The 13,306-nt window shown below is 39.0% G+C and overlaps 1 protein-coding gene across 2 annotated transcripts; it reads left to right on the forward strand.

The window, feature by feature from the left end:
* Positions 1-2,055: 2,055 nt before the first annotated feature.
* Positions 2,056-11,206, forward strand: LOC143858288 (sm-like protein LSM8). 2 transcript variants are annotated; one of them, XM_077368936.1, is made up of 6 exons: positions 2,056-2,197; positions 5,522-5,634; positions 5,916-5,956; positions 6,031-6,105; positions 10,658-10,710; positions 10,812-11,206. In XM_077368936.1, exons 2-6 carry the CDS (start codon positions 5,598-5,600, stop codon positions 10,900-10,902), a joined length of 297 nt encoding a protein of 98 aa, XP_077225051.1. In that variant the 5' UTR covers positions 2,056-2,197; positions 5,522-5,597; the 3' UTR covers positions 10,903-11,206. The 2 variants fall into 2 exon arrangements, with proteins under 2 accessions (XP_077225051.1, XP_077225052.1); XM_077368937.1 differs by having other exon boundaries at positions 2,097-2,197; positions 5,492-5,634.
* The last annotated feature ends 2,100 nt before the right edge of the window (positions 11,207-13,306 follow it).

Consider the following 13,306-nt stretch of genomic DNA (forward strand, 5'->3'; position numbering starts at 1 on the left):
CACGATCAATTTAACCTCGCCTTCAAAATTTGCTGCAATCAAACTCAAACAGAAATATGATCTTTCATGACACTGTATTGAAATAATGAAATGATTGAATGGCCTGAAAAAATCATTAAGATTCTTGGCAAAACATTCGACAAAGCTATCTTTGTCACCATTAAATCTCAAACTTTTCTCTACACGAACAATAGCTTGCTCAAGATTCAACTTTTGATCTTCTTTTCAATTTTTTATTTGTAGGAGAGTCATGGTTCCTCTCGATTTGAACCACTAGGAGGTCCGGTTGCTCGAATCAACCTCCCTTCCCTTCTCTTTCTATTTTCTGTTTTTTTATTTCCGTTACGCACGTAACAAATGGTATCAGAGCCGTCGATCTTGCGCCATGGTTGCGCCTTCAGCCCATACCATACCTAACAAATTAAAAAATGTTAGGTACCTTACCGATACGCCAAAAGCTTCAGAGCTGATGGAACGCATTAGGCAAGGCCCTTTAAACCTGTCCCATACCAGGCTGGGTCCCACCCAGTCCCATACATAGGTGGGCCCCCACTCAGGACCGTAACATACCACCACGCTTCTGAATCCGCTGTTCTTGGTGGGCCACTCTGTGACGGCTTTCACTCTGGCCTTTCCAGGTAGCCCTTTTCACAGGTCGCCCCTTCCGTGACTCGAACACGTGATGTGGAACCTGGCTCTATACCAAATGTTAGGTACCTTACCAATACGCTAAAAGCTTCAGAGCTGATGGAATGCGTTAGGCAAGGCCCTTTAAACATGTCCCATACCAGGCCGGGTCCCACCCAATCCCATACATAGGTGGGCCCCCACTAAGGACCGTAACATAATGGAGGTGGAAATAGGCTAGATTTGGTCAATGTTCATGTTTCTCCCCGAGCTTCTAAGACATGAAAAAAATGAAAAACCTGGTAGACATGTCAATAGACTTAATACCAATTCCCAATTCTATTGCTTACCCAAACCCTAGAATATAAAATAACATTCCGGTGAATTGAAATAGGAATAGAATTTAATATCAATACCTATTCCTGATTCCTATAACCCAAATGCACCCACCTTGCCAAAAAAATGTGTTGTAGAACGATGGGGCTCGAGGTGTTAAAAAAAAATCAACCATAGAAAAAAGTTTCAGCACAAATTTCAATGGAAAGAAAACGAATGACAAAACATGAGGTCCACCATTTTACGCTCATGCATAGCATGAGAGACCCACCATTTTACACCGTGCCATCTCTACCCAAACTCACCTATGCACATGGTGGGACCTACCATTTTTACACCCCTGAGAGGGCCCACCATCTCCACCAAATCCATGCATAGTGCGGGGCCACACCATTTTGCACCATGTTTTGATAGGGTAGCTCCCACCTACTTCACTCAAACCCATGGATCCACTGAGGCCCATCATCTCCACCAAAATCCATGCATGTATAAGGATATTTTTGTTACTTAGTGAGTTAAACAAAAAAACAAAAAAATTTCCACCACGAGTAATTTGGTCAGATGGCAAGAAAGACTAGATTTGTAAAAGGGAAACGTTATCAGCTATTCAAAATACGGTATGGCCCGCACCATAGGATGATCCAAACCGTCCATTAGATGGGCCACAGTCTACATAGGTTGTGCCCCAAAAATTATTTCCATAGGTTGATCCTACGGTATGGCCCGCACCATAGGATGATCCAAACCGTCCATTAGATGGGCCACAGTCTACATAGGTTGTGCCCCAAAAATTATTTCCATAGGTTGATCCTAACCCTCCGATTTATAGAGGGTTAGAATCAACCCTCTAACATTCAGATCGGAGGGTTAGGATCAACCTATGGAAATGATTTTTGGGGCACAACCGATTTACGTTGTGGCCCATCTAATGGACGGTTTGGATCATCCTATGGTGGGGGCCATACCGTACTTTTAATAAAGTGAGCAGTGCCCTCATCAAAATACAGTAGTGCAGATAACATTTCCCTTGTAAAATTAGCTCAAAGGTGATGACTTCAATTGTAAATTGTCAAACTAAAAGATTGTTTTTGCAAATAAGGTAAAAATAGGAGACTTCTTTTGCAAAAACCCCAAAACAAACTTACCCTTGAACCATTATTTGAAAATCCGGACAATCTACACTCTATTCTCCGCTTTCTAGGGTTTTCTTTCTCAATCTCATATCTCTCTACTGGTACGTAGAAACTCTCCTCTATTTCGTTTTTTCCTCCTTTTTTTTTGATTTTTTTTTTGGCAAAAAACCAATGTTTTCATTCATCGATTAGATAAAATTTCGGTTTTTTAGAGAACGAGAACAACTGAATGCGATAGGGTTTCTTTTAGATTGGATTTTTTTTTTTCCAGTAATGAGTATGATGATTTTTGAGGTATATTTGAATATATAACCGTTTCTATTGGATTTTTGGTCATCTTTGTTAATCTCTTAGTTGTTAAAATAGTTTTGCCTATTACGAATTCACATGTTTTTTTTTTCTTATGTATTGGGTTTTCATAAATAGATGAATGATATTAAAGTTCCTATTGTGAGGAATGCTAATATCATTCGCCCAAGCATCCTTCTCAATCCTCCTGGACCCACTGCACAAATGGCACCCCAATGTGGTGATGAAGACTGGTCATCTTATGAGCTATCCCATGTGTATAGTCCCACAACAGACATATATTCTATCCATTTGTCTGCAAATTTCAATGACTGAAACTTTCATAGATACATTTGAGATGGTGATGTAGCACAAGTGGTGGCATACATGTGTGCCACACTTGATGGACCTTGATTTTAGTGTCATATGGTAGTCAAAGTATTATAGTATTATGGAGCTTTGGAACTCAAGTTTTGCATGTACGCAATTTTGCTACTTGTGTCTTGGAAATATTCATATGGAAATATTTTTGCCTGTTACTAATTCACATGTGCTTTTTCCCTCTGTATTGGGTTTTCATAGATAGAAAAATGATATTGAATTTCCTTTGTGAGGTATGGTAATATGGTTCGGCCAAGCATCCTTCTCATTCTTGTGTACCCACGGCACAAATGGCACCCCAGTGTGATGGTAAAGACTCTATCAATCTCTCTATCAAAGAAATTTCTACGAAAATGAAGTTTCCAGTCCACCTTCCTGTTCTGCATATCAAAACAATCGCCCACTAAAGCATTCTGATCAGTAGCTACTCTAGCCAAATCAAGGAATTCTGTAACAAATGGTATCGATCAGCACCAAAGATCCAACCAAAGTCTTATTCGTCTCCCACATCCCACTCAAAAGTGATTGCCTCCATGAAATTGAGGAGAGAATTTTTAAAATATCTCTCCAAACTGTTAATCCAGAACATTTATAATTTTCCATCAAGTTCTCCACCCCCATCGCCCATGCCATATTTTTCAACAATTACATCTCTCCAAAGCAGATCAACATCTTCTTCAAACCTCCACAGCCATTTGCCAAGCAACACGTTGTTGATGTTAACTTACCTACTTCTCCAAAAGCTTAAGCTGTTGGAGAAAGGCGTTATTTATCTTTTATACTTTAACACTCCCCTGCACGTGTGGCCCACTTGGCAAACACGTGGCACATGTGGTCCCACTTTGGGCCGACCATCGCATGTGGATTTTTGCTATCCGGTAGGTTGGAACTCGAGACCTTTGGCTCTGATACCATGTTAACTTACCAACTTCGCCAAAAGCTTAAGCTGTAGGAGAAAGGCATTATTTATCTTTTATACTTTACAGTTGAAAGCTCTAAGATTTATGATACCAATTCCACCATGATCGTTAGGTCTGAATAACACCATCTCTAACAGCGTAAGCTTTTGGAGTAATTGGTTGTTTCACATAGTATCAGAGCTACTGCCTCGCGGTAGGTCCTGGGTTCAAAGCCCAACGACTCCTTGATATTAATAATCCACGCGACCACCAACCCAAAAAGGGGTCACATGTGCCACGTGCACAGGCAACCCGGAAAAGAGGGGCCACACGTGAGAGTTGTTAAAGTATAAATGATTAAATAATGCCAACTCTAACAGCTTTAGCTTTTGGAGGAATTGGTTGTTTCACAACATCACAAGAAATTTCTTTGAAGTTGATGTGAAGATTATTGACAGAAATAGGACAACAAAACAGAGACATAAGGAAATAAGGAATTAGCAAGCACCAGCTTGATTAAAGTAATTCTCTTACTAAGTGAGAGCAGACTCTTTATCCAAGGAGAGACTTCTGTCCACTCTTTCAATGACAGGATCCCAAAGGCTTCTAGTAGGATTTCCAACACACAAAGCCAAAGAGAAACCAGCTAAGCATTACAAATAGGCCCTTTATTACATCAAATCTCTTTCCTCCACACAAGTGGATTCGCACCAAAACCGACAGAGAAAAGTTTATGCGTTGCCTAGTGATTGCCTTATAACTTCTGAGAATCAACTTCAAGTTTTTGATCTGCGTACTGAAGAAGATTTTAGTGCCCTCCATACGTTATAAAGCCCTCCATCAATTTAAGACTCCTAGCTTTCTCCAACACTCTAGTCCAAGTTTCCACTGTAATGGTAAAGAAGGAAGGAAAGAGCCAACGCGCCCCCCCCCCCCTCCCCCCCTCGCTCCCTCCCTCTCCCTCTCTCTCCACCTTCTAGAGGATGTGTGATTCATCTTGCAGTTGCTTACCCAGTGAAATTTTCTGTAATTCACATTGAAACACCTTAAATGATCATGATCCCTCAAGCTGTGGAAATGCACAAAGAGCTATCTCGAGAAACGATGAGAAAGTTTTTTAGGGAAAGATTTTCAGAGCTTTCAAACATGCCTTTAGTTTATTATATCAAATTTTTTTTATTTTTTTTATTTTTTTTATTTTTTTAGAATTCAAATTTATCCTCTCTCTCTCTCTCTCTCTCTCTCTCTCTCATCATTTGACATCCGTGCTTTTTATATTTGGTTGTGGAAACCTGCTATTCAGTGTGTTAAATGGTAAAATGAGGCTTATCCGTGATTCTTTATAAGATATAATGCCAAAAGTTGTATTTTTCAAACTGCAGATTTAATGCTTTTTAGTTATTGTTATTCTTGTGGGAAATTATCCTTTAGTGGGGCATTATATTTTATGGTAACTGTCAGTTCCATGTTCCAATACTTAGCATATTATTTTTACTGATAATATTGAATACATTAACCGGGTAGATCCTTTCACCTTCTTCATGAAAATTTTCTAAAGGATTCATTAGCCGACCCCAACTAGTTTGGGACAAAGGCTTAGTTGACTTGAGTATAATAATATTTAATACATCTTCTGATTTTGTTCCGAGGAACAGATTCTCATGTTAGTAATGTTCTAAAGTTCTTGCTAACTAGAATTATGGGTAAATAATTCTGGAAACACGTCTAACTGGTAATCTTGAGTACATCGTTCTGAGGAACAGATTATCATATTTGCAATGTTCTAAGGTTCTTGCTAACTAGAATTATGGAAACACATCTAACCAGGGTCTGCTGGTTGTTGTGATTCTTTTGCAGTCATATTTGTTAAGGTGTGACAACCATTCTACCAAAGGACTTACACAGTCGATCTTGGGACTTTGGGAATTACACAATGTCGGGTGGCCCTGCACTTGAGTCTCTTGTTGACCGTATGTGATTCTCATCAATCCTCTGATTGCTTGTTACAATTTTATGTGATAGATTTGGCAGTAATGGGATATCTACTGTGTGGAATACTGGCTAGATACGGCACTAAAAGTACTTTTTGTTTTAATTTTGACTTGTGGTCAGCATGGTTTTGGCTTAAAGAATCTTTTAGAAGTTAAAAATTTTGCTTTGACATGGTTCTTGGAAATTGGAAGTCTCTTTTTGAGGTTCTGGACTACTGCTTGTCAGCTGTGGTATTGATTTCCCTACCTTTTCTGTGCAGAAACAATATCAGTTATCACAAATGATGGGCGCAATATAGTGGTAAGTCTTCAATTTCACACTTTTCCTGATTTGTCAATTTTCTTGCTGTATTACTGACCATCATTTTCATTTAGGGAATTTTAAAGGGTTTCGACCAAGCCACAAATCTCATTCTGGATGAGTCTCATGAACGTGTCTACTCCACAAAGGTTTGTCCATTTGTCATTTTCAGCGATCCATATTCTTGATGAATGCCGTAAGTGGGTTTAATTTATTAACATTTGGCCTATCTTCCTTGATAGTGCTTGTTATTCAACATGCGCATGCAGTTTATGAAATAGTTTCCTGTTTCTAAATTATAACTTCAAATAGTCTGCTGTTTTGATAAATTCTTAGTACTTAAATTTTAAGCATTCCTTAATAATAATATTATTATTAATAATGCCCTCGACTGCAACAAATTTTTATAAGCAGAAACTATTTGAAGTTATGCTGCCAGGACAGTAGCTGTAGTTTTGCATTAGATTTTTTACAGGAAAGAGAGGGGCTGGAAACTGTGCAGTGAGTATTTATATTACCGTAAATTCTGAGACACTTGCCCAGCAATCAACGATAGCGGCTCTCTCCCTCCTAATAGGGGCCCGTAAACATAGTCTTTCTCAAAATAGAAAACAAACTGTAGAAAAAAAAGAGGCGACGGGACACTCGGTTCAGTTTGTTAGATGAGCCACTCTATGGTTGTGTCTTGAAACTGACCACCTTTTATACCAGAAACTCTTCTTAGTTGATTTCCATTGATTCGATATGAAATGTTCCTTGGAGGTTAAGGGTAGAACATGTTCGGTGCCTTGCCCTTGTCTCCTTCGCTGGAGACTGCAAATGATGGGAATCCTAAGGTAAATAAGAGGCATAAGCATCGCCTCTCAATTCGATCCCCTTGTGATATAGCCTGGCTGCACATGTGCGGCCGCTTTACCAGGTTTGAACGACAATCACACCTACTAGTGCAAATCGGAGAAGAAGATAGAAGGAAAACGTCCATATTTCTCCCTTCTCTATATATTATTTCGTAAAATTAAATAAAGTCTTCTTTCAAATGTCCCATACCTCTTTTATAATAAATATGAATCCTCATCTAGCAGCCTTCTAAACATAACCACCAAACCTGTAAAAAATAGAAAAACCTCTAATAATAGACGCCTAATAAAAGTAAACTTTCCAAACTACTTTTTTTTAATGGTTAAACTTTCCAAACTACTAAAATATAGAAACTACTAATGATATAAAACGCCTAATAATAGATCTTAGAATTCCAAATCTAATTTGTTGCTAAAGATATATGTAACTATTAGCAAATATAATCACTTGGCTCCAAGTTGCCAAAAGTGCAGTTGCATCACCTTGGACCTTAGCCCCTTAAGGGTTGGGTTCTAGTGGCGGACTCTTGGGTCGTCCGGACCCATATATGGTCAAAGTGGTGGCCTGGTTGGGGCCCCATACCGCTTTTCATGCATTTCTGTGGGAGCTATTTGTGCTAGCTTTTTGGCGCTCGCCTTAAGATTACGGTTAGCAGTGAAATTGAATCTTTGGCTTTGGAGATGGAGATAGTTGGCAAGGTTCTGTTGCTTAGATTTCCTTTCTTTTCAGTCTTTCCGCTTGCCTGCTATTGTAACTGAAGTCGGAACTCATTTCCTTTAAAGTGTGGTGATTGAATCAATTATTGGCTAAATCTGAAGAGTTATAGAACCCACACCTTCCCTTCCGGAAAGGTAGGTTCCCTACAAATGAGCAGACCCCAATAGATTCTTGTGAGTAGGTTCCGTGTCCAATATCTTATGTTTAGCTTCCATCGCCTACTTCTGTCTCACTGGGTTTAGCTCTCTCCGTTGAGTAGGTTTATCTCTCAATTCAATCAGAGAAATACGGCCACATCGACTCAAGCTTCATTGGCAACAGTTCAAGCTTCAGGAAGGTGGTGGAAAGGAGGCTCGAGGGCTTGTTAAGGACGGCCGCAAGGGCCAATGAAGGGGGGAAACCCTATGTTGCATGGATTCGGATTCGCGTGTCGGGATCCGACACGGATTCGAGGCTTGGATTCGACAAGCCCCCAAAAGTAGGATTCGGATTCGGTAATTTTTAAATAAAATAAAATTTTCAAAATTAAAAATTTAAATATGTCTATATATGTGTGTGCATGTATATGCATATGTATATATATTCATGAAAAAATTGAGGAAGGGGTTGTGCACTAGGGGTTTTATTAAAGAGTACGAGTTGTGCTTTCATATAAAAAAGAGTTAAGAAAACACATTTAAAGGAAAAATATACATGATTCGCATTTTTAAAAAGACAACGATGAATCGGATTTGCCCGAAAATAACAGGATTCGTGTGGAAAAGAGACAACGATGAATCGGATTCGCCCGAAAAAAACAGGATTCGTGCGAGACGCGGCTACGACAAGAATCCGGGTGTGTCCCACCTGAATCCATGTCCGATTCGCATGTGGAGACGTGTCGACACGGATTCGGCATGGGGGGGCAAAGAATCCATGCAACATAGGGGAAAACAAAAGGCGTTTTTGCCACCCCTCCCGAAAAAAAAAACGCCAGGGGGTGCTTGTGTGGGTGTTTGGGTGCCACGTCGAAACAAGGGAATGAAAGGCAGATTTGCGTTGTTTCTGGTAGGTGAGCTGTGGTTGAACTCTTGTTTTTGCGAAAAGCACCTTCCAAATGGACTCAAACCCGTATGCTTTGTAATCTTAAATATTAACTAAAATGTAAGGTCTACCTGTCATTCTTAAATTGAGGTGTTGGTGTGCCAAGCTACCCGACAAAAGTTACAAAACGTGGCAAAAGCTGGGTCTAGCCATGACTTTTCCGACAACTAGTGAAACTAAGTTGATTTAGTCATTTTCTCGTGTACCATAATTTCTAATTACTTCATTTTACTTTATTTTTCTGTAATTGTTGTTCTTTACCATGATAGGGATGTCTTGTTGTTCTGCCTGCTTATTGACAATTTATGCTCTCATTTTCTTATTCGAATACTTGTTTCGTCCATTCCATGCCAATTTATGCCTTGGAATCCCTTTCACCATAAGCCATCTTGTCTATTAATAACTTCTCTATCTTTTGCTCTGTTTAAGTTCCATCCTGTATACGTTACTTGATCTCTAAATTTTGATAAACAATAAAAGAATAATTACCTTATTTTTTTCAAAGATCTAGTAGTTCATCATTTTTGGACCTTTTTAAAATTTTAAATTAGCTTTCAAAGATCTATTAGTTCATCATTTTTGTTTCCTTTTAAATTCTTAATTTAGCTCCAATTTATTTTTGTCCCGGACTTTGGCATTGTTGGGATCACTTGGATGGGAACAAATTGAAGAGGTCATTTGGTTGCTCTAGCTAGTTGCAAAAAAAGGTATCTTTTTTTTTCCTTCTTGAGAAGTAGCTGCAAATTGACCCATCTGATAGAGGAAGCTCAATAATGAGTTGGGTTTCTAATCCAAAGTCAAAGGACTTCCTCGAACTAGGGGAATGCGTTGTTATTCTTGGACATTTATGCAATTGAGTAGTTTTATTCCTGATAGATAAAACTTCATGTCACATCTTATTCATTGGTCTTTCAAGGGCAAGTATGGTGCCTCTTATGCAGTCTCTTCATGGCAAGCCGGGAGACTTCACATGTTTATGCTTTGACTAGTCTTTCGAAGTCTGTAGTTCTGTACTTCACAAAGAAGTATTGTAGTCACATCAAACCTTGATGAGTTTTTCAAGCATACTTCACAAAGAAGTATTGCAGTCACATTAACTAAAGAGGAGTTTTCTGTGTCAGGTCTTGCCAAAGTGTTACTTATTGCACATTTGTTGTTGTTGCTCTCTTAATTCTTCTGTAGTGGTAACCAAGGTTTTAAATTTCGGTTTCGGAGTGCGTTTCAGTCCTCACCGAAACCGAAATTTCAGCCGAAGACGAAATCTCGCGAAATCAAATAACATAGTATTTTATCCCCGACAAAATTTCAGGCGAAATCCCTGAAATTTCGGGATAATATTAAATAATGAATAAAAATCTGATTTTTTGGTACCATTTTTTAAAAAAATCTGATTTTTTGGTAAATTTTGTAACATTTCGATTTCAAGCAATTTCGATTTCGGTCGAAATTTAAAACCTTGGTCATAACATGTGATGCTTGAGTCTCAAATCGACCATTTGTGTTCCTCCCAACCCCCCCTATTATTGAAGATGATTCTTTCAATGTGTTGGGTGATGCTGGACTAGCTTCTTCTTGGGTGTTTGGTTTCTGTTTTTCACAAGATCTTCCACACTACTTGTTTCGCATTGACCTGATGCTCCTAGAAAGAACTGTGAAGTTGATATCTTAACTAATTTGGATTTATTTCATCCTGTGTTAGTGCCCCCATGCCGACATTTCTAGCTCTCTGCCTTTCTGACATTTTTTTGTATTTTCGAAATTTTGCCTGTCGGTTTCAATCATATTTTGTGTATTGCCAACATGAAATCCAGAAAATTACGAGCATTATATGCGATGTCTAAAGTTGGCTTCTACACCTGTTTTTATTCTCTATTTGTTTGTAGGAACCTATGTAGATGAATGGTATCATTACCAATCTCTTCAGATGTCTTCCACTCTGTTTCTCTCATATAATACACGTGAATTTTTTGAGTTCTGTTCTGGCATACACTGCCCATTAATCTGTTTACCACTTCTCTGATTTTTTGAATGCTTCATTTGCAGGAAGGCGTTCAACAAATTGTATTAGGCTTGTCTATTCTAAGGGGTGATAACATGTATGCCATCTTAACTCTCTAGATTTTTCATATTTTTATCCACCTTTTTCTTATTCCTTCTAATGGGCCCTTCTTTTTAATCTTATTTTCAACTTTTGCAGAAGCGTTGTTGGAGAATTAGATGAAGAGCTTGATGCCAATTTGGACTTGTCAAAATTGAGAGCACATCCTCTCAAGCCTGTAGTACACTGATAAAGAGTGTTCAGGTTTTTATATGTTTGTTACCAGGCAATGACCAGTTGTAGTTCAGATTTTTGACTTAATCGGCGAAAGAAGAGCTAAAATATTTAGGACGTAAATGCACATGTATTAAATTACATATGTTTATGCTGTGAGTGTTTAGCACTATATCCAATGCGTACCAATTCATATTCCTTTTCTTTAATGCTTACTTTTCTCTTACCTCAATGTATAAGCTGCAGTTAGTCAGAGATTAGACATTGGCTTAAGAGCACTTGATTTAACTATTGTATTATGTTTGCTTGATTTCATCTCATTAGCTCGCACAAACTCGAAACATCATATAAGCAGGCTCAACTCAAAACTAGACTGCTCCTATGATCAATTGGCCTCACCCTGGCATTAGGGGTGTTGCCTAACTAGTGCCTGCCGTTCGAGGTAGGAATCCCTTAGCATGGCATGAAGGAGAAATCTCATGCTTTCCTTTCTATCTAAACTAATAAATGATTGCCCGAAATCAGCCTTCGTATAGATTGCTTCAAATATAGACACAATCTTAGGGTCCGTTTGGATTGCCGGAATCAAGAATCGAAATATTCTAAGACATTCCATTTCTATTCTTATTCACCCTGTAAAGTAAATCTCAATTCCAATTCCAATGTTTGTTGAACATTGGACTTGAGATCTTGTTCCAATACAGATGTTTGGATTAAAAACCAGGGTGGAACTGACACCGGGTCGAATTAGAGGGGGGGAAATGTTGGAATCTGTTTCCAGCCCCGAGAGGTGGTATTCTGATTCGGCCCTTGTCGGAATGGGATTTTTATTAATATTTTCTAATTAAAAAACACAAAATACAATGAATATCTCCGGAAAAGAGAGAGTGTTTGTCTTGGTTGTGAAAAGGGAGAGAAGGGGCTTGAGAAGGGATTTGTTTCAATGGGAGAGATTAGCCTCATATACTTTTGTGCTCAGTTTTTGAGAAAGTGAAGGCAGAATGCAGAAGGTTCTCTAGCTTCATGGCTACGTTCAAAAAAATGTTCAAATATCGATACCTAAACATTATTCAGGTCATCAGAAACATCCAGGATATTGTTTTCAAAGCTAGTTTGAAGATTTCAGAAAAAAAAAGTTCGGAAAAACATGTCCTTTTTTATTCACAACATTTGTACAGGCACCAGAGGGGCAAACCAAAACATATATTTGTGCTAGTGCACTCAGGTTGTTGATTTCTTGGTGAAGATTTCTCATCTCTCTTCATTAGTTTAGTGAGTGAAGGAAAAACTATGAACATTCTTGCTACTTGGAGATGCGAGTCCCACCCTTTGGTAACAAACCCCCTTCAGGGCCCCCTCTCACTCAGCAGGAAAAAAGGCACCCCAGGCACCATCCATCAGCCAAACTCTCAGCCTTGAACTACATACAAAAGAAAATTATCTAAGTAGACAAAGCCAACTAGTGTCAGGATTAGACTAAGTCAATTTGAGCTGGGTAGTTTCTTTAACCTTCTTCATGAAAATTTTCAAAATAATTCATTAGCCGACCCCAACTAGTTTGGGACAAAGGCTTAGTTGAGTTGAGTTGAACCAGATACAAAAGACATGGAACATCCAACAGTATGCTTAGGGGAAGAAGAGCTCGAAGAAGCGGAAGCTAATGGGAAAACTGTAGGGTGGGATACTTCATTGGAAGGAGGCCACACTTTGTCACCCTTTAAGAACACCTTTCAAAAGAATGGATACACCCACAGCAGAGGCATCAAAGGTGGACTCGGGAAACTTTGCTTGCGAGATTGAAACTCCACCTTCATACTAGTCTGGATCAGATTTCCAGAACTACGCCTGAATTCTAGACTCAAAAGGGGATCAGCAAACTAGCAGCCACAACTGAAAAACCCTTTTGTATATGGATACACCCACAGTAGAAGCATCGAGACTCAGCTTTGCACGAGTCTGTGTAGAAGTGACTAGGAAAAATCCTTCCAAGGCTCATGCAGATTCAGTCACCTCACCTGAACGAGTTTAAGCCCAGATCATTGAATATGACTCAAAACCTTCATCATGCAGCATATTTAAAGATTTCAGCCACTCTACAAAAATGCAAGCACTTCCCAAGGGAGAACGAAGCAAGCCAGAAAAAAGATTGGAGGCAGGTTAAAAAGGTAGATGAAGGCATCTACTCATCATCTCTGGCAGTGGCACCCATGAGTTTCAAAGAACCGGAAAATACGGGGGGCACAACAACCAGAGATCCAAAGAATCACTCCACAAAGCGGAACAGCTTCAGAAAATGGAGAAAATGAAAGGAAGACGGAAGAAAAGAACATGATTAAGCTATCCAATAGCTTTCATATGCTTGGCAGTTCAGTGGCCGAGGAGGAACAAAATGATGAAAAAGAATAGATATCAAGGGAGTG

This window comes from Tasmannia lanceolata, unplaced genomic scaffold, assembly GCF_043159265.1.
Source record: "Tasmannia lanceolata isolate RefF3 unplaced genomic scaffold, GAP_Taslan_0.1 ptg000025l, whole genome shotgun sequence".
Lineage (NCBI taxonomy): Eukaryota > Viridiplantae > Streptophyta > Magnoliopsida > Canellales > Winteraceae > Tasmannia > Tasmannia lanceolata.

What these genes read in the sequence shown, in the direction of transcription:
- LOC143858288 (XM_077368936.1), top strand. Translation starts at nt 5,598, where the DNA reads ATGTCGGGTGGCCCTGCACTTGAGTCTCTTGTTGACC. An exon ending in ACTTGAGTCTCTTGTTGACC is followed by an intron (nt 5,635 to 5,915) that starts GTATGTGATTCT and finishes TTTTCTGTGCAG; the next exon opens with AAACAATATCAGTTATCACA. An exon ending in ATGATGGGCGCAATATAGTG is followed by an intron (nt 5,957 to 6,030) that starts GTAAGTCTTCAA and finishes ATTTTCATTTAG; the next exon opens with GGAATTTTAAAGGGTTTCGA.